General features: G+C 36.1%; 1 protein-coding gene across 8 annotated transcripts in view; it reads left to right on the forward strand.

Annotated features, from left to right (window-relative positions):
* SDCCAG8 (SHH signaling and ciliogenesis regulator SDCCAG8) overlaps positions 1 to 22438 on the forward strand; it is a 232566-nt gene that overhangs the window by 100302 nt on the left and 109826 nt on the right. For all 8 annotated transcript variants that reach the window (XM_027610407.1, XM_027610401.2, XM_027610402.2 and 5 more), the window contains exon 13: positions 15815 to 15957. In XM_027610407.1, the coding sequence (XP_027466208.1) occupies positions 15815 to 15957 (143 nt within the window). The remainder of the gene's footprint in view (positions 1 to 15814; positions 15958 to 22438) is intronic.

A 22438-nucleotide genomic window follows, 5' to 3' on the forward strand; every position in this document is an offset into this window, starting at 1 on the left:
ACTTTACATTGGAAGCTTCTTGCCAAGTTAATAGAAAATATAGGTTATTTTTGAGTTAAAGTGAAGTACAATAAATTCTTAAGTTCCCCAAATAGAATTTTACAGAAATATTTCTATAACTCACAGCTAAAGTGAATTTTCTAAAAACTCCCCATAAGGTGAGATCACGTACGCCATGTCTCAGTACAGAAGGATTTTTTTTTTCAATCAGTTATGTCTCTAAAAATAAACCCAGTTTTGTTGTTAAAATTTGCTGTTTCCTCTTCACATAAGAATGTCTCATTAATTTCGGTGAAAACCGTCCAACAAGATAAGGTTAAATTGGCCGGTTTTCCAGTGGAGGAGAATCCATTTTGTGTCCTGAGCAGAGTAGCAGCTAAGAGGTGAGTTGAAGACAGACATGCTGTTTCAGTGGTCAGAGTATTTTGAATCCAAGCATTAACTGTTCAGGGAAGAGGTTTGGATGCTCTAGGTGTGTTTTCAGTAAAACTCTACCTGTCTTACTGTCTTTAGAGTTTTATAGCCAGAGCATTGATGTGGATGTTCTCTGTCATCAGGTACACCCAGGAGTAACAGAAAGTGGGGAGGTGGTAAAAGGGGGTGACCTCTCAGAGGTCCAGTATATTTGGATGGGACGGAAAAGGTGCTGTATTCCCTCATCTGTACTGTTAAGTGGTCTAGACTCCTTAGGTGGGGGTTTCCTCTTCTCAATCATTTCAAACTGATGTCGTGAAAAATTAAAATATGATTTCCTATAAAATGAAATCATTCAGTTTCAAGTGAAAGGCTGGGAGATCTTGAATAGGTCTAAATGTTTGAGAAAAGAAATATGTTCTTTTGCCCTAGCACCTATACTAAACAGTAATACTGATAAAAATAAAATCTAATAAAATACATTTTTTAATTAAGAACTGATATATATGGTCTTATGAAATTAGTTTTACAAAGGGGGATCTGAGTCTTAAATTTGTTCTGATTGTCAGAGATTGACAGAATTTAACTAATAGGAGAATATACAGAGCACAAAGAAAAACTTCTTGTTGAATAACAGTTCTCAGAAAAGAAACAGATGATGTGTTTTCTTTATTGCATTTAAAAAATTAATTATTGCCAATAGAAGCTTGTTGATGCTTTTTAACTGAGTTAGCATTGTGATTTGGCATAATTCCACGTTTGAATGGAAATGGGATTCGGTGAAGAATGCAAAGCCTGGGTTCTAGTCCAGCTGAGTGAACTTCAGTGGGTTGTTTGATTTGATCCCACTGGCCCCCAGTGTTCCCATTTGTAAAGTGACAGGAAAGCTGGGCGTCTTCTATCTCTCACTGTACCGTTTTTTTAAGGCCTGTATTTTTATTAAAATCTTGATGTGAACAGGGGAGTTAACACCCAAATGTTTTAGGATCCTCCCAAATGTTTTAGGTTCCTTTTGGTAGGAGCACATTTTAGAAATATAATCAGTGCAGTATTTAAGGAAGAAGAATTTTATTTGATAAATTAAAGAATGCACATCGAGGTCCTGAAAGTTAGGTGCAAAATAACCCTGAAGCTTTCTTGTGTTTTCCCTTTAGGAATCAGAGTATTTTTTAACTGATGCTTTTCTGACAACTCCTAAAAAAGTAACATCGAGTATAAGAGTTTTAATTTGTGCTTGCTGAACAATAGTAAAAATGTGTGCCTTATCTAAGAGACCATAATATAAGTTTTGCCACAATTGCCTGCTTTTCTACTAAGAATAAATGGGCTGGTTTATTTTCACACAATTTTTAATAGCTGACACAATAACTGAAAAACCATGCTTACTGCTGGGATAGCAGCAGATTTGTTAACTCGTTTTCTTTGGAAATTATAATTTGATAGTTGTCTGTACTTCTACATCTACTCAAAACAATTTTTGGCTTTAGAAAAGCATACTTGAATATTGGTATTCCTGCATTTATGGTTGAAAAAAATTACATTTGAAGCATAAATAGAAAATATAGAAAACTGTTGGAATTCTGTGTTGCTTTATGCCAATAGAAGCCAATAGAATGGAAGCCTTTATGCTGCAATTCATGTAAGGTAATAGTGTCAACCATGAAAAGATTTTCAGAAATTCACTATTTAACTTAGGATGATAAATTATATCCTTGATGTCTTTTAAGTATTTTTAATCTCATAATGGGAACTGAAGGCATTGTAAATACATTTAATAATAAAAAGATGTTTTCTAAACTATAAATACATAATAAACTTCACACATTTAAAAATTTAGTTATAATTTTTCCTACAGCAAAACCAGATAAAACTTTTAGAATAGCAATATTTTCAGTTCATTTCAATTTATTTATCTTTATAGATAGTGAAATCATCTTATCTTACTTGAAAATGCCTTTCATTCTCTCATTTATTAAAATTGTTTTAGTGTGGTTTTATATTTAGCCTTATTTTTTATTAGTGTTTAGTTCCGTTTCTAGCCATGGGGAATGCTGCAGTAGCAACGACACTGTAATTAGTAGTGGGCAATATGACCAAAGTTATTTTAATCTTGTATTTCAGTGTATTTTCAATTGAATTATTTTATCAGAAAATATTAATAGCACTAGTATTCAGAGATACACAGAACAAGATGTCCCAAAATATAGAAATGTAATGTGAAAATTATAGTTAGATTTCATTTAACATGAATCCTGGAGCCTTAATATTAATACTTAAGAGATTTTCTGGCTATAAATTTTTACAAGAACTAAACGAGAGTATTGCAGTAATTTCTGTTATTTACTATAGCACAGATGCTTGTAAATTTGAGGAGGTAATGATATGAAAAACTAGATGTATCATTGGGTTTGTTTTTTTATCAAAATGATAGGAAATTAGTTTATATTTTAATAGTTATAAAGGACAAGAAAGTGTGAAATTAAGAGTGGACAGATTGGAGATGTATATGTGTATGTAATCGTCTGGCCATCTGGATTATATACATGCATATATAAAATATGTAATATACATACAATACAATGTCCAGCACATAGTAGGGACTCAAAAGTACTTACTGTGTTGAATTGAGGGCTTGGGAAGAAATTATTTACAAGAATTAACTAACAGTTTGTTTTCCTAAATTGGAATTATTTTATTTTTGCTTTGGGTGATTTTCTCAATTGGTGTTAAAATAGTTCTCAAACAGTGATAAAAGTCAACAATTGTAATGAACATTTGAGTTTAGAGTAGCTATTTATAGATGTTTTCTTGAGTAATTCTTTTATCTCCCAGCATTTGTACTTGTTGGATAGTTCCTCTTTCATAAGAAAGAAAAACATATGAAATAATTTTAAGACTAATCTTTTTATATGAGGATGTCCCATCAGAGAAGGGATCTTCCTGTTTTTATTACAGCTCATTTTGAGAGAAACAACTCCAGGCTTATTTTTCTTTTGGATGTATTGACTGTAACAAGGAAAATACTTTTAAAGTGCCTTAAAGAGGGAACCCTGGGTGGCTCAGTCGGTTAAGTATCTGCCTTCGGCTCAGGTCATGATCCTGGGGTCCCAGGATCGAGTCCCGCATCGGGCTCCCTGCTCAGTGGGGAGTCTGCTTCTCCCTCTGCCTTGCTGCTCCCCCTGCTCATGCGCTCTCTCTCTCTCTCTCTCTCTGACAAATAAATAAAGCCTTTAAAAAAGGTAATAAAGTGCCTTAAGGAGAATTGGCTTACAGTTAGTCTAACATTTTTTAATATGAATCACATAGAGAGTTACATGAAAAAGATTTACATTAATTTGTTAGGAAGTACCGGCCAAAGACTCCTTTGTGTTGGTGACTCACACCTCAGAAACTGGGGTTGTCTTCACCTGCGATCCTCTCCTGCCTCTTGGCCAAAGGCCCATGGCCCCCTTTCAGGGAAGAATGGGAGGAGCCACAGTTTCTTCTTGGCCATTTTATTTTACTAATTTCCCCTGTTATTCTATTAAATTAGCATTTGAAATTAATTTGAATATATTACATATATTTAAAACATGCATATTCATATAATAGATTACAATGTATAATACACATTTTAAATATATGTGTATATAAATATATGTAAATGCGTGTAAATAATACACACATGTAATACATACATGTTCTTCCTCATTTTATTGAGATACAGTTAATGTTTAACATTATATTAGTTTTAGGTGTACAATATGATTATCTGATATATGCATATGTTGTGAAATGATGACCACAGGTAGTTTAGTTAACGTCCATCACTTCACATAGTTAGGCATTTTCTTGTAATGAGCACTCCTAAGATCTATTCTCTTAGTAACCTTCAAATATGTAGTACAGTAATGTTAACTTTAGTCATCATAGTGTACACTGCATCCCCAGTATCTTATAACTGGAAATTTGTACCTTTTCAACCCCTTCAACAATTCGGCCGCCCCCACCTCTGGCAACCACCCATCTGTTCTCTGTATCTATGAGTTCAGTTCTTTTTTTTTTTTTTTAAGATTCCACATATAAAGTGACATCATATGGTATTTGTCTCTCTGGCTTGTTTTACTTAGCATAATGCCCTCAAAGTCTATCCATTTTGTCACAAATGTCAGGATTTCCATCTTTTTTTATGGCTAAGTATTTAAAATCACTTTTTCTTGATCCATTCATTCATCCACAGACTCAAAGGTCGTGTCCCTGTCTTAACTACTGTGAATAAAGCTGTGATGAACATGTTTTTGTGTGTGTGTGTGTGTGTGTGTGTGTGTGTGTCAGCTGTGATGAACACGGAGGTACAGATATATTTTCGAGATAGTGATTTTGTTTCCTTCAGATAAATACCCAGAGGTGGAATTGCTGGATCATCTGCTTGTTCTATTTTTAATTTTTTGAGGACTTTCCATACTGTTTTCCATAGTGGTTGCACCAATTTACATTCCCATGAAGTTAATTTTATATATTCACATTTTAAATGTAAAGTGGTTTCTCCTTTTATTAAATTGGGAAGTTAAGTACATTGCTGACATAAATTTCCTCCTAGAAAATAAGAAGCCAACCTGTTACCTTTTGAAGCCTTTCTTTTTTTTTTTAAAGTTATAACAGGGGATGGTTACAAGATACTAAAGGATTTCCTTTTTATCTACAGAGGAATATAGACGTGCACCAGTCTTTTTAGTTATAGTCTCTCCACAGACAACATTACAAGGCCTGTCATATTTAAATGTCCCAATATAGCATGTTATGGTATGTGCAGTAGAATAGATGCCATAGGATTACCAGCTTTGTAAAGCAGGGGACTACCAAAGATCTGAAGTGTTTTGAGTTTATTAAAATAACTCCATTAACATAGCTCTCATGACATAGCTATGAACAAAACAGAAATATTCTCTTGGATGATAATTCAATTAGGTGGATTTGTAAGAGATCAAGCAACCATTCCTAGGAGGTTTTTACTTATAGATACATTGAAACCTAGTAGTTCTCCAGTGATTCACTCAACTCACCATCGAGGGGAGGGGGGAGTCTCAGGGGGGCAGTGTTAGGAAGCTGTTTTCAAATCTTTGTTTGACGTTAGAGCAGACCCTTGAGTATTTGTAGGGACAAATCCCAAAGTCTTCACCAGTGACAGCAAAAGCAATTAATTCCTCCGATTAAAAATAGTAAAATATAAATGACCCCTTCAACTTCCAGAATATTTATAAATATAGAACTAAAATTATTTGTGAAGCTATTTTAATAAATTCTACTGCTAAAATAAACTCAGTATATTTCATTACAGTGAAGTGACATTTCAGGAGAGATGGTTATGTCTAAATTCAGTTTGAAAGGGAAATACTATATGGTCAAAAAGACTTTTGAAAATCTCATAAATTGCTCATAATTTGCATAGTCTACATAGATTTGTATGTATTAATTTTGTATGTATTTAGAACATTATATTCCTACCACATTGGAGACATTCATACCCTTTCTCAGAAATTCTAATTCATATTATTTTACTTCCATTGTTGGGATGGATTGCCTTTTATTCAGACAAGGACCAGGTATAAACAAGTTGGCTTGTATTTGGGGGCCCATCTGTATGAAAAATACATCTCTTTCTTTGATGAAATTGCACTTACTATGGCAGGATGCTCATACTGTAAGAGGTACACGTATACTGTGACTGACCAAAAGCTCAGTATATTCATGTCTCAATCTTCATATTTATTCCAAGACATTCACTTACTTAGTTAAATGGTGGACAGTTATGTACACTTCTTACATTTCTCTCTTGCTGTGACGCATTGCAACTCTACTGTGTATTTCTGTTGTGGTTAACATTAACTCTGAACCCTCTGAGTCTGTGATCATGATGAATGAAGACAAGAATGAAATGTACCACACAGCAGGGTTGATGTAGATTGTATACACCAAGGGCCCTTGGCATCAAACTATAGAGTAGAAGAAACAGGGGACCTTCAAAGTAGAAAATGAAGGATTCAGCCCCCAGCAGGAGGCAGGTGTGTCTCAGAAGTGATAGGTTTTTTTCTTAACATCACAATTGATGGCTCTCTTTTTTTAGTGCAGCTCTTGATACATTTTCTGGTATTGAACCAAATGCAAAATTTATTCTCAGATAATTTTCAAACTTCACATCACTGATACATCTGTCAGTAACTGGTATGGTCAACAATGAGCAGATTTATATATTTGACTACTTCATTAATTTAAGAATCTGACATTAATGTTAACATTGTGTTCTTTGCCTCTTTCTTACTCACCGTGTGGGGTCTTCTTTACCCATTATATCTGTGATCTGCAGCTAGCTCACCCAGTCATTCTTACCCATGTTCTTGCATCTTAACAACTCTTTTGCAGTGGGTCATTAGAAAAAAATTATCACCTCTTTTTTTTTAATGGCTTTCCAACAATTGCATCTTATTTCAGATTTCACCTCACCCAGGGTCATCTTAATGCCCTTTTATCTAAGGTCAGTAGACGTGAAAGGTCAAGATCTCTCTCTCCATGGTGTTTATAATGTGAATGTGTAAGCATATGAGTATTTGAACAATGTTAATATTTTACCCTTTTATTTTTTTAAAAAGATTTTATTCATTTTTAGAGAGAGAGTGAGCAAGCAGGGGGGAGGGGCAGAAGCAGAGGGAGACAAGAGTCTCAAGCAGGTTCCACACGGAGCGTGGAGCCCAACACAGGGCATGATCTCACGACCCTGAGATCATGATCGGACCTGACATCAAGAGTTGGATGCTTAACTGACTGAGCCACCCATGCACCCCAATATTTTACCCTTTTAGCACACTGAAAGAGCATGAGAGAATTTGGGGCAAAACAAGGCACCTCAGTATTTTAAAGAAAAAAATTAGACTTTAGGAATGGCTTAATTTTTTTTTTGTCCGTGATAAGTAGAAATTTGCAATCATGAGATTACAAAGCAAGCCCTTTCTCTACTTCTAGCAAGCATAAAGCATTTACTAAAGCAGTCCAAAAGAGTAGAGCTATCACTGGCCTCTTTTTGGTAAACTGACTCCAGAGCTGAAATGATTCTTGTTTTTGCCTTTGAATCTCCTAGCATCACAGAAAAGTGGTCTAAGCTTGGCTTCACCAAAAAATCTGCTGTATTGTCACAGTATAACAGAATCAGTTTTATTTTAAATGTCTTAAATTTTTCTTTTCTTTGGATACATGCTTTTAGAAAGGTACTTCTTTTCTGCCATAGCCCCTTCTCATCTGTTTTGAACACTTGTTTGGCCTGAGAGTTACTTTAGCTCTGAGGAAATATCTCTGAATATAAATGATCAGTTGATACCACTTCCTTTAACATTCAGGAAAGGAAAAAAAAATAACTTTTGTTAAAATTCCTTAAAGAACATTTGCTTAGAATAAGGATCGATTTAGTAGTCACATTAGAAACAATTAGAAAACTGAAAAGTTTTGTGGTGCCTGGGTGGCTCAGTCAGTTAGGTGACTGCGTTCAGCTCAGGTCATGATCTCAGGGTCCTGGGATCAAGCCCCGCGTTGGGCTCCCTGCTCAGTGGGGAGTCTGCCTCTCCCTATCCCTCTGCCCCTCCCCCCACTCGTTCCCTCTCTCTCTCTCAAATAAATGAATAAAATCTTTAAAAAAAAAAAGAAAGAAAAAATGGAAAAGTTTCATGAAAATGTTACATATTATATCGGGAAGGCTAAAAGGTCAGTGCCATATTGGTTCTTATGCTGGTGTGGAGTCACTATGTTGTAAGTGATAGGAACTGTGACCTGAGACCAAGCGAACCCCACTCCCCTTCTTGAGATCAGCACTGCTTAAGTCTCAAGGAGAAATGCATCTTCAAAGTGAACTTTGGCCAAGGCTTTGCCAATCACCATCGTTGTGTTTGCTGGTGTGATGTTTGATCTAGGCCATCTGAGTTATGTCTTATTTCAGTGTCTTTCCTATTCATCCCAAATTGTAGGCCAAGAAGTTTCAGAAAGCACATTGCATCATTTCCTCTTTGTCTTCTGTTAACATCTAACAGGTTTGCATAGGGACACCAGATGTGATATAGTGGAGAGACTGGAGAACTTGAAATCAGATTAATCCAGTTTTGAATTCCAGCTCTGCCACTATATAGTCTTGTGTAAGTTACTAAACGTTTGAGAGCTTCAGCTTTCTCATCTATAAAACAGGAATTGGTTGCTGATTTTGACAAGGTTGTCACAAACACAAAATGAGATTAAAAATACAAAATTTAAAAATACAAAATGCTAACTAAGGTAATGCCTGGCACATGGTAAGCACTCAAAAATGATGACTGCTATCATGGTTACTATTAGGCCCACAATAAAAACATAGTAAATCAAAATCGTATGCCCTTAACAATGATAACCATGAACAGAACTTCTAGAATGGTAGCAGCAAACTTCCACATCTACCCTAAAAAGGACAACCATTTTTGTCCATTTCTAAAATGACTTTTTTACCTCCTATAATATCATTTTATTCACACAGGCTGCTTTTCTAAGAGTCCAGTTTGGAGAGTGAGTCTTAGAAATGTATGTTGCTATATTCTAGAGCAGCGCTATCTAATAGAATTTTCTGTGTTGATGAAAATATTTTATACCTGCACTGTCCAGTATGGCAGACTCAATCCATATTGAGCACTTAACGCAAATGAGGAACTAAACTTTTTATTTTAATTAACTTAAATTTAAATAGCCACAGGTAGCTAGTGTAGCCCCAGACAAAATCTTATTAGTGGTTTGGTAAAATCATCCTTAACATCTGTAAGTTAATAGAAGTGTCAGCTGGCAGATACTAAATTTCCAGTAAGTCCATTCTTTTTACCCATACAGAACTTGACAGAAACTATTCCTTCTCTCCCAAGTTATACATTATTGTGTTTCATTTGTCAGTATCATATACTACTTTATTTTCTAAATATAGTCTATGAATTCATCCGTTGGTTTCTGAGTGATAAGTTCATACTGTCAAATTTTGTCAGCTTCAAAACCACAAGTTCTTCTCACTTTGCAAGAACTTTGGGTTCTGGTCTTACTTTTCTGTTTTGTTGTTTTTTTCTCTTCTCTCCCCATTCTCTTCCTCACAGATACAACTAAGTTATCCTATATTTAAAATTATTAAATGATTTTTAAGTCACATAATATTTAGTAGCAGGGATAAATCATGACCATTGGATTAAAATCATTCATGTATGCTACTTTGTTTTTCCAGGTAAAGTTATCCTCTAGGATTAAGATGACATATAATTTTTCAGATGGGTTTTATGTTCATTTCTTTGGATATTTTTTCTTAGGAAATCAAGAGAAATGTGTATAGAGCTTCTCTTAATGAAACTCTATTTGATTCTACTTAATTTATGTAAAAAGTGTTTCTTATTTATCAGACATACACAATGCTTTTCAAATTGCAAGACTGTGAAAACAATATTATAGGTTGCAACCAAAAGTTTTTTTAAGGAAGTGTATAGAACAAGAAGCAATAGGACATAGCTGAGCACTTCACACAAAGTAAGGACTAATACTGTTTTATGAAATGCTAGTTACATTTAAATGTGTGTGCGTGAGATCGTGCATGTTTCTGAATTGTGATGTAAAATGGATTTCTTACCATGGCCTGGTTTGAAAAGAAAAGAAAACAAAAAAGATTGAAAGCCAATGTTTAACTTATAGTATGGTGTGGAGGCAGTAATATCAGAAGATCTGGGCCAAGGCTTAGATTTACTTCTTTGGACAATCATTCAATGTCTTGGACCCTCAATTTCTTTTTTGTATAAACAGGGATACCTGCCCTATGTGCTTCATGCAGTTGTTTTAAGGATCAAATAAAATTCTAAGGAAATAGACAGTTGTCACACACCATATTCCTTTAGAGTGGTTTGTCAATCATTTTCTACTGAAAACACTCATGGCTTATGATAGCAATCATTTATGCTCATTTTATGAATCTTCAGGTCAACTGAGATTTGGCTGATCTAGGCTTCATTTGACTAGGGAACTCTGCTTTGGGTTATGGGTGGTAGGTTGTCTGGGCTGTGGTTTGGGTTGGGTTCTGCTCCACAGGTATTTATTCTTCAGTCCAAGCAAAAGCAGTAGCAGCTGTCAAGGGCATGCTTTTCTAGCAGAGAATCACCAGAATACAAAAGCAAAGCCAAACCACATAAACATATTTATGACTTCTGCTTACATTATAGCCACAAAAATTCATTGGCCAAGTGAAATCACATGGCCAAGTCCAAAGTCATTAGGAAGAGACAGTGTATTCCATTCCTAATGGAAGGGAGATAGAAGTGAAAATTTTCTGAACAATAATGTAAACTATCCCATTACCCAAAAAGCATTTTTTGTTCACTATTTCATTTAAAATGTGAAATGACAGCCAAGTACCAACATGTATTTGAAGAAAGCCTCTAACATAAGGGATTGTCTAAAAATAGACAAACAGAAAAAAAGGAAATTGGGCAATATATAATAGAGTAGAGGAGAACACTTAAAATACTATAATATTCTAATAAATAAGATAATATATCGATAAGATAAAAATAGCATGCTATGTAAAACAGTGAAAAGAAGAAATATCTTCTGGGAATGAAAATTGTGGCAGAAATCTTTTCTTAAATTCAGTAGAAGCTTTGGAAGATGAAGTCAAGAGAATCTCCCAGAAGTTAGAATCAAAAGATAATGAAACAGAAAATAGAAGAAAGTTAGATGATAAATCCAATGGAGACAAAAACCAATGTCCAGGAGTTCCAAGAAGAGGAAATACTAAAATGTATGACATCAAAATATTTTAAAATAATAATACAAGAAAAATTCCCCAAACTGAAGAAAACAAGCCTCCAGATTGAAAAGGGCCCACTGAAAACCAAGCACAAAGCATGAAAAAAGGCCCATTCCAAGGTCTAACATTGTAAAATTTCAAAATGCCAGGGAAAAAATAAATGATTATTAAAGCTTTCAGAAACAAAAAAAGCAAATCACAGACCAAGTATTAGGAATCAGAATGGCATAGGGCTTTTCAATTACAATATTACAATTTTTAAGACAATGGAGTAGCCCCTTAAAAATCCTGAGTAAAAATTAATTTCAACATAGATTTTTATACCCAGCCAAAATGTCAAGTGTATACATAGAAAAATGGTATTTTCAGGCATACAGATACTTTTAAAAATGTATTATTCATATATTCTTTCTTATGAAAGTTACCCGGAGAACATACTTTAACTAAAAAAGGGAGTAAACTGAAAGGATGACTTACCAGCCAGAAAACAGGAAACTCTAATAGGATCATGTCTAAGGCTTGACCCAAGACAGAAATCAATGTGGCCAGACATAGACACCAAGAAGGATATATCTAGGGGGAAAATTTAAAAGGAACTGATCATTTGTCTGATATGTTTTATTATTTGAAAAAAAATTTTTTGATGTGTATTTGACAGATCTGTTTGAACACTGGGGAAGAAATGTCAGTTACCTAAAAAAATAATCTGTTAAAAAGTAGGCAATTCCAGAAATAATAAAATTTTGTATAAAAAATTGAATCAAAATAATATGTGTCTCAGGAGTGAACAATAATTCTGTAATTATAATGTAAATGAACTACTGACTAATGATATAACCAGAATTGTTAGATCGGAGGATGAGATAGGTTCTGTTGAGTGACCTAAATTGTTACTTTTTTACTATAGAAAGTCAGTAGATAATGTCTAATATTGCAAAATCAAGAAATAGCATTATAAGTATGTCATATAAAATATGAAGATAAATATCAAAAGAGTGGATAGTGTGGGCCATTGAGGATAGGGCTTGGAGATGGGTGCGGGGTAGAGCATGGGCACTGCCCTTCTTCGTTATGAACAGTTGAGTACTATTTGACTTAAATTAGGTGAATTACCCTGATACAAAAAACTAATAAATAATAATAAAATTACATATGTCCATGATTAAGAAAAAAAAACTTCCTATGGTATAGAAGACTGTAAATGAACAGTGAAAACTCTGCCTTTCTCCATATCCCATCCTTGCTATGATTCTCCTGAGAAAGCCACTTTTAACAGTTTCTCCTTTTAGTGCTTACATTCATGACTTGAAGTATATCTTTTGGTAAAATATAACACTATGTGGACTTATGTTTGCCTAGTTAGCCAAAAGATGGCCGCATCAAACTGCATTGTAGACACTGCAGGTTAATAGAGTACTTAGGGAGTCATGTACCACGGGTCTCTGACTGTTGTTGGTCCTTCATCCCAGAACCACTATATACAGCCAAGGAAGCAGTGCTGACCTAGTTGGGTGAGGCAAAGGGTTATCCTGCCAGTGGGAGCATGGCATTTCTGGCAAGAGATTCCTCTTCTAACTGTTGGAGTTGGTGCCATGGCAGATTTTCCTGACTCAGGGAGTAAGTGTTGAGCCCTGGTCCAGCTGGTTAGACTATTTGTTGATTTTGATGATCTGCACCAATAAGCTCTTTTTCTGGCACAGACAATCAGAAGCAGGCAGTAATTTTCCATCTTCCTAAGAAAAATGCTTTTTGCAACTATAATAAAGTTTTATTCAGTTTTCATCAAAATTCTGGGGGAAAATTTATTGAATTAAGTCAAGAACTCTTTAATCCTCAGTGTTAGCCATATATCCTTCAGCAGGTCAATTTTTCTACTTACCGCTTTGCTGTTCTTGAAATATCAATAGAGAAAACAATCAGCAATAATAGCACTAGCTGTGTTTTACTCAGCTCTTACTATGTGCTGGACACTCTGATAAGTACTCAGCATCTCATTTAATCTTCCTGATAGCTTTGGGAGCTTGCTACAGCCATCTTCCTGTGTTAGACTGAAGAATCTGATTAACAGTCGAGTGACTTGTCCAGGGTCACAGGGCTGGAAAGTGCCAGAGCTGTGTCTGAAACCCTGATTTGTGTTGACTCTGGGGCCCATGTGTGTTTTGTTTTGCTTTGTTTTTCAAGTTTTTATTTAAATTCCAGCTAGTTAACATATATGGTAAAATTGGTTTCAGGTGTAGAATTTAGTGATTCATCACTTATGTGTAACACCCAGTGCTCATCATCATAAGTGGGGCCCATGTTTTTCTTTCTGTGTTTGGCTTTCAGTGCAACCTCTGACTTTTTGTTACATGAGAACAAGAAAGCAGCTGATTTATATTCAAAACCTAATTACCAATGGAAGTGTGCATGTCTTGTTATTGTCACATAGTGCTTATAAAAATTGTCACCTCTTTTCTCTTTAAAAATTTGGGATTTTTATACATTTTCTGTCATTTTTTTGTATCCTCTCAATTCAGAATTCTGGAGTTGTCTTTGATGTCTCCTTTTATTTCTTTGTATTCACCAACTTTATGTTCGTTTGAAGTGTCTCTATTCTCACGTCTGGAACATTGCAACTCTCTTCATGGTCTCCCTTCCGCCAGTCTCTGCCACCTTAGACTGCTCATAAACAGGGCTCCAGTTGTTTTAAAGAAGAACTTCTCTCATATTGAATTGTTTAAACCATTAATGTCTCTCTGTTATCTATAAGCAAAATACAGCTTTATTCATCTGGAAGTCAAGACCTTTCACAGTGCAGTCCCATCTGTCATTCGATAAGTTAATGTGCCCTAACCTCTTTCCACTTTTCTTGTCCATGCTAATACATCCCTAGTCTGACCTATCGAAGCAGAGATTTTCTCTAATACTCACTTGTGTCTTATGTGCTTTGTAGTTTGATAGTTGTGTGTGTGTGTGTGTGTGTGTGTGTGTGTGTGTGTGCGTCTCATTTACCTACCTGAATTGTTAACTCCTGAGTGTAGGGATGGAGGCTCTCTGAACCCATCATAATACTCAGGACGGTTTCTTGCATATAGCATCGTGTACAAAATAAATGAGTGAATTTTTGAAGTTTTAAAGTCAACATATATTTCCAATTCTATACACATTTGCTTTTGTTAATTTCATGTTAGGTGAATAAAACTTAACAGACTTTGATGTTTTTCATATCTTTAATTGTATTAAATTATGAGAATAGAAATAAAATGGTATAACTTTATCAGTTTGAAATGTTTTACAGAAAGAGATCAGTTGCATTTAGTATTCTGATCTGAAAGATACAGAAAATCTACTCTGAATGAGAGTGATAGACTCGTTATTATATAGGTTTTTGAAGCTAAAAATATTTGAGAACTTGTTATAAGTTGTTTTATTAAACTGTAGATAATATACGATTTTGATGGGGCATAAACAATATTTATAATGTAATAAATGTCAAAAAAAACCCCGAATCATTTAGTTTATCTTGCCTGATGTATTAAATATAGTTAGAGAGTGCTTAGCATACTGAGTAATGACGTGAGGAAATTTGAAATGTTTTTAAATACTAAGTTTAAAACACTTTACTTAGACATGATTTTGTTTTCCAAAAGGAGATTGCGTTTTTGTGAATTAAAACTGCTTCTTGCTTTGTGTTGAATCTGAAAATGTTTCTACCTTTTGCTTTCCCTTTTGCTTTTCTGGTTTTAACAGTCTGAGTATTTATCTCTTTTATTTTTTAAAAAAATTATAGATGTTCCATGATAAATATTTCTACTTTAGTGTATATATTATTTAAAACTGTGTTCTATATAAGGTATTTTTGCTTTGAAATATTTGAGTTGCAGTAAGAGAAGGATAATTTATCCTGAGACCAAAGAATAAACTATCATAAATTTTCATATATTTTAGATGTTCATATTTATTAATCTTAGACTGCTTTTGTTACCTTTTTTAGTGACATTTTAGTGTTATATTATTTTAGCTGAGAAATCTCATGTACTCTAAAGGCTTAAAGGTTCTCATGCCATATTTTTTCCTAAAGTATCTTTTTCCCAAATAATGTTGAGCAGCAATAATGATGCCTTCTTTTATACCTCACATTTTTTTAAAAGATATATTATTTTACCCTTTAACCTGGCTTTCAAAACATCCAAATGAAACCATAAATATACCTTTCAGAATATTCACATATTTGATGTAAATCACTGCATGGATCTGATCTAATCTCACAAATGAAAATGTTATATTTTTAAAGTAGTGGCATTTTTAAGTTCATATTCTTTAAAGGGACTGAGCCTTAAGAATGAGAGTGCCGATTATCCATTTTGACTCCTCTCATTTAATCATTTCATTTCTGAAATTAGACTTCATCTTACGATCCAAAAAAACCTCACTAATGTGCATTTTTGGCTGTGTTCATTCCCTTTGTCATCAAATGGAAGCTAGCCTAAATTTTCTAATAATTTCTCATCACATTAAAATTCACGGCAAACATAAAAATGAGAGCATTTTGAACTCAAGTGCATATAGCTTATATGGATGCTTTTCCCCCTCTCCCCTCCACCTAAGGAAATAGAGAAATTGAAATTAGAAGTGAGGGAAAGCAAGCAGCACTTGGAACAGGAACAGCAGAAGGCAGCCCGGGCCAGAGAGGAGTGCCTGAAACTGACAGAGCTGCTGAGCGAATCTGAGCACCAACTGCACCTCACCAGGTACTCCCTAATCCCATTACGCGCCAGAGCCCCAGTGCCATCCCACTGATTTTTGCCACCGGCTTCCAAACAGTTGTTAGAGTTAGTCTTAGTCACTCAATTCACACACAGCTTTCAGGCATATTAAGAAAAGTGGAGATGTGGTAAGCAAAACACCCAGACATGTGAATGATAAGTGTGGCAGGGAATTACTGATATTTTACAAACCCTTTCATCTACAATGCTCAAATATTTAGGTGGTTCTCTACCAATAGGCGCAACATGACATATTTCTCCTACCACCACCACTACCTCTCCTGTTAATTCTGCGTCTAATAAAAATGTTGAACTGAAAGATCTGAGGAATATATTTAGGAAAAGAACCAGATACTGTCAGTGGAGAATGAGACAAAGTAAAAGGCATCCTCAGATGCAAACTGAGACAGGACAGAGAGAAAATAAGGAAGCTGAGTCCTAAGGTATAGAAGTGAGAGATGAAATTGACTGACACTGTTCACGTTCAAACTGTTCTTATAACCGTGCTCTTGTGGTTTCGAATTACATGGTTTCTGTCACAAGATAATGCGATGTGATTATCAGTGTCCTACAACTTTAGGGAACATGTAGCTCAGCTCTAGGTGACAAGGAGACATTTTAGGTAGCAAGCACTGTATAATTTGCTGTGTGGAAAAGACACACACGCACACACACACGTACACACGCACATACACAAATGCACATACACAGAAAATTCAAATAGAGGTTGCAGATATTTCATGTTACCATATAAGTGGTTTTTCTCACTTCGGGTTTTAGTACAATTTTTCATGTTTCAGATCAAGTGTTTGGGTTTGTTCAGTTCTTAAGAGTTTTTTGTTTTTTATGGAGAACTTTCTCTAAATACACGTGTAAGTTTATGAGCCTTGGTTTGGTTCATAAATTAGAAAAACGCTGGTTGTCTAATCATAGTAATATGTTGAATTTAAACTATGAAAGGGGACTGATCCCTTTTACATTAAATATGACAATGTAATTCTGAGCACGGTATGATAACAGATGGAGAAAAGCACCACTTGAACAGCCTGCGTTTGGAGAAAAAAATATTCTAGAGGTTGGTGAACCTCCCAAAGTTTTGGGTTAGTGTTAAGATGCCTCTATTTCTGTTAAAATCAAACTTTGTTGAAAACATTTTGTTATGATAATATTCCAAATGGTTTGCCAACTTCCCTTTTTAAACCGTGAAAGAGAAAACGAGAAGAAAGAAAAAGGGAAAAAGCAAGTAAGAAAAGAAATCCTTTATACACGTGTGATATCTGGAAAAATCCCAAGAGATAAAACACTTTTATGAGAAAAAATTGCTTAATACTGTAGAATACTAACCGTTCTTTTAATACTCATTCAAGGTATTGTCTTGTAGAACCGAGAATGTAATGCTAACACAGTTCCAATGGATTATTTAATCTCAGAAGTTTCGAAATTTAGCTTTACCATGATAGTTAATAGTTTTTCTTCTGTCAGGCTTCTGTTGGGAAACAATCATTTGTGTGCTAAGCACTACTAAACCACAGAAATAGGACAGCTTTCAAAGTCTCAGTGTGGCTGAGCTTCGGTAAATAAATATTAATGCTGGTTTTGTCCCCTTTGCCATTCTGTCTTATTCAGAGAGTTAATTTCTGAAGTCAGGGTCCTACAGGGAGTTTTCCTGTGCAGTATCAATTTGTACTGTCTGACAAGACCAGTTTCTTGCAAATAGAGCGTATTTGAGGTACAGCAACTGCTGAAAATGGACCAGTGGTAACTAATTCCTTTGTTCTTGAGAAAAACGGGTTTGCTTGGTTCCATAGAAAGCTTTTTCTGTTGAGCTTTATTTACAGCAAGTCTACAAAAATTGAAAACTAGTTTTAGGGAAAATAAAACTTAATTACACATTTTCTAAGCACAGTACTCTTTTGTAAGCATTTTACATTTAGTCTCTGTTCGTGTTTTATAAAATCCACATTCATAAATTTAAAGATGACAATTAAAAATGCAGAGAACTGTGTGTAGCTCTCTTTTGCACTGAAAATGTGTCTTGGTTGTTGGGCTAAATATTTCTGATATACTCTTTTGGGTTTTTTTTAGAGTTTGCTTTTCCTTGACAGTCTTTATTGATTCAGTATACTCAAGTGTGTGGCTGAGAAACATTATGTCTTTCTTTCCCTGTGTAGACCAGCCGAAATAAATAAATCACACACAGGTAGCTTAGTGTTAACGTAAATATTTCGAATGACATTGTCTGCACAAAGTTTAAAATTGAATATGAAAACCATGTTATAAGTAATGATGAAGTAGGAATACAGATCTCCCAGGGCAAAGAAAATTTAAAAACTGGAGTATTGATCTGCAGATCAGTCTGAAAGAAAAATAAGTTATCGTTTGTCTGTTACTTCCCTTTACTGTCTAATTAGACTTAAAAATGGAAAATATAGTGGTGCCTAAGTTGGTGGAGCATGTGATTCTTGATATTGGGGTTCTGAGTTCGAGCCCCACATGTGGGCATAGAGATAACTTTAAAAAAATGGAAAATAGAAATTCAACATTTATTGAAAGACCCAACTGGTAAGTATAACATTTACCCACTCAACAAATATTTATTGAGCACCTACTATCTTTCAAGTACATTGCTTGGTCTTGGGTAGGGAGAAAAATATCAGATTCAGTTCTTCCCCGTAGGCTGTTCGCGCTGTGCTGTTGAGCCAGCTCCATGTATGCAGTTATAATCAAGTGTGAGAATACTGCAGTGATAGAAATAAAGTTACCACAGGAGCACAGAGGAAGGAGAATTGGCGTACTGTGCATTGGAGGTGAAGATGATGGGGAAAGCTTTCTGGAGGAGGAGATGTTTGGTAGCTATTTGGATTAACGAGCTCTTGAATAGCAATTCTCAATGTGGAAGAAGGTGGGGTGGGTACCCCGGGTGGATGGAGCAATATCTACAGAGACATAAAGATGGGACGGAACATAAACTCTACAATCAGGTTAGGTGTTTGGCAGGGGATAAGCCTGGAAAAGGCAAACAGGGACCAGAGGAAGGGCCTTGTGGTCCATATTCTGGAGTTTTGACCATTCTGAGAGTCATAGGTTACTCTTGATATATTTTAAGCAAGGCTGTCAACACGATCACATCTTTGGGGGTCAGTATTCTGATTCAGCAGCATGGAGAGTAAACTTGGAGAGCTGATGTAGGAAACAGGAAGACCAGTTAGGGCAGAGTCAGCAACTACAGCCTATAAATATGGCCTGTTGTCTCTTTTTGTCCATGGGCTAAAAATAGTTTTTATATTTTTTAAATAGCTGGGAAAAAAAAAACAAAAGAAAAATAATGTTTTGTGACATATAAAAATTATATACCTATAAATAAAGTTTTATTGGACACAGCCATGAATATCCTTTATGCATTATGTATTGGGACTATCATGGCAGAATTGAGTATGGTCCTCAAAGCCTTCAAATATTTATCAATCCCTCAGTTAGGAGGCTGTGTAATTCAAGTAAGTCAAGAGAGCTTGAACTTTAAGGGATTCAAATATGTATTTAAAGAAGGTAAATGAAGGGTAATTGAAGGCAGATTGCCTGAGGAAAAGATGATTGACAGGGCCCCTGACTAGAATATAAGCCCCAGTCCAGGGGGTGGTAATGAAGTCCTGGACTATGGCTTTGCCGGTAAAATGGAAGGGAAATTTTAAGAGGCATTTAGGTAGCAAAAGAGAGAGGCCAGAATTAAAGTTGACTCCAGTGTTTCTAGCCTACGTTAACTGGATGAACCATTAATTCCAGTAGGAGACTTAAAAGGAGTAAGAGAGGGAAATAATATACTGTATTTTGGGACTTGGGTGGAGATGTGCAGTGTAGGTCCAGTTTGAGGAAAAAGGTCAAGACCTGAGGCTCTTCACTGGATGCTTTCACATAAAGCTACTAGTTGTAGCCAAGGAAATGGGTGAAAGCATGAGAGGGCCATGCTCTTTGAGTAGGGGGTTGGAGAGCCACCAGCCAGGGAGACCAAAGGAGTCATCAGTGCCTAAGAAAAGAATATGGAATGATGTAACAAAGGCACATGCTTTTCTTAGGGGAGTCCCCAGGCTTCTGGGTGTTGAGGAAGCCGAGTTTTAGAATCTTCTCCTGGGCATTCACCATCTTTGCAATTTTGACACGTTACTTAATTCTTTGAACCTGCTTGCTTACCTATAAAATGAGGCTACAACCTGATTTCTAAGTTTCCTTCTAGCTCTGATCATCAATGATCCTAATGGTGATTGAAGACATCCCATGATGAAGAGCCCATTTCCTGATATTAGGCATTTAATTTGCCTGGAGTATTCTTTGTTTAAGATGTTTTCTTAGGGGGCCTCTGGGTGGCTGAGTTGGTTGAGCGTCTGACTCTTGATTTTGGCTCAGGTCATGATGTCCGGGTCCTAAGATTGTGCTCCGTGTCAGGCTCTGCGCTCAGCAGGGCGTCTGCTTGAGATTCTCTCTCCTTCTCCCTCTACCCCTCCCCCACCCTTCTCTCTCTAAAATATATAAATTAATCTTAAAAAAAAAAAGATGTTTTCTTAGTTTGAACTTCAGAGAGATTTTGTGGAGACATCCTTCAGACCTACCATTTGCATTCACCCTAACTTAGGCTCTGCTGACCATTCACAAGGGTCATGGACCCTTCCAGCCTTTTTCACCAGGTATTGCCAATTGAATATTCCTAAGCACTGCCTTGACTCTGTCACCTGCTCCTGAAACCTTCCCTGGCATTGCACTATTACAAAAGGTCCAGTCCACTTGCAGGTAACCTTTTGGGACAGGGTCCCAGCCTTCTAGTTTTATCATCATTCTCACCAGCTCACATCACAAGCCAAATTGCACTTTGGGGCTTTTCTCTCCTTTGTTATTCTCTACATCTAGAATACCCCTTTGACCCTCTCCAGCCGTATTATAATCCTACCTCCTTTTCCAGGTCTCTCTGAACTTCTGATTTTTTTCCACTGTAACCCTCCCAGATGGCCCTGCCGCCCCAGGGGAGCATGTCTCCCTCTGAATCCTCCTTCCCACTCAGAGCTGAAGGCTCTACATCCTGAGTGAATTCCTCAAAACAGGGACAGTGAAAATATGAGAAAAAGGAGTTAGTACTCTGAAGGGTTTTTGTACTTGCTTTTCTTCCCTTCTGGAATGTGTTATTCTTCAAATGAAGGATGAGAGGTCTTATTAATGTTCTATTTCTCAGAGCATCTGGTTCAGCCCTTTGCAAAAGAGTTGGAGCTCAATAAGTCATTATAGGGATGGCCAATGTATTGCAAGTTTATGATTGTTCTTTCAAAGCACAGTATTTTTTTTAAGATTTTATTTATTTATTTGAGAGAGAGAGAGAGAGCATGAGCAAGGGACAGGGAGAGAGAGAAGCAGGCTCCCCTCTGAGCAGAGAGCCCAACTCGGGACTCCATCCCAGGACCCTGGGATCATGATCTCAGCCAAAGGCAGACACTTAGCCGACTGAGCCACCCAGGTGCCCTCAAAGCCAAATATTAATAAATAAATAAATATATATGTATATATATATACACACACACACACATATATATACATATATTTTTTCAAGTATATCAGTGTAAAAAGTGTAAGATGGAGATAAGACAGAAGTAGCTTTTTTCATTTTTAACTTTGTATGCACATACATATTTAAGTATAAGAGAATCAAATGATAGTCATTCTAACAATTCAAGTAGGGTTGGTAAAATATACCATGCTCTCACTGAAATATGCTCCCTTAAAAACCACACACACACACACACACACAGTTCCAAATTAGGATTCTCTATAATTAAAAGGTGGCCCCTCTGACAGAAACTTACAGTCTGGTAGGGTAGAAAAGAAGATACACAAAGAGCTGGCAAGATAAAAAAGATCCAGAAGAGAGATTCCAGATAAAGTATTACAGGGACAGAGAGACAGATAGCCTCTTACTGATCTGAGGCATGTGGAAGCAGGAAAACAGGAGGCAAGGTCTTTCTCCGTAGGGGAGACAATGGCATTGGCAGGTTGCACCTGTAGACATGAGAGTACATTAAACACACACAACCTGTCTTTAAAATATCTAAGAGCATCAGTCTCTGAGATTAAGAATATATCCATCTTCAGATCTGCCTGGTACCATGCTGCATGCAGTAGCTCTTTAAAACATAAGGACAGAGGTCGTGGCTAAGGACAATGGCCGTCACTTACCCAACCCCTTCTGTGTTCCAGGATCTGAGCCTGGTGCTTTTCATTTAGTGCCCCCAGCCCTGCCCAGAGCTCTAGAAGGTGCAGACTGTTATCTTCCCTGTTTCACAGCTGAAGGAACCAAGGTACAGAGGAGTAACAGGACCCATCTAAGGTCACACAGCTGTCATGTTATAGAAGCAGGTCTTCAACCCCAGCGGTTTGTCCACCACGCCTCTGCCATCATCCATCACGCTGGAACTCTGTGTAAATTCCTAGG

Source organism: Zalophus californianus, chromosome 10 (assembly GCF_009762305.2).
Source record: "Zalophus californianus isolate mZalCal1 chromosome 10, mZalCal1.pri.v2, whole genome shotgun sequence".
In the NCBI taxonomy this organism is placed as follows: Eukaryota; Metazoa; Chordata; class Mammalia; order Carnivora; family Otariidae; genus Zalophus; species Zalophus californianus.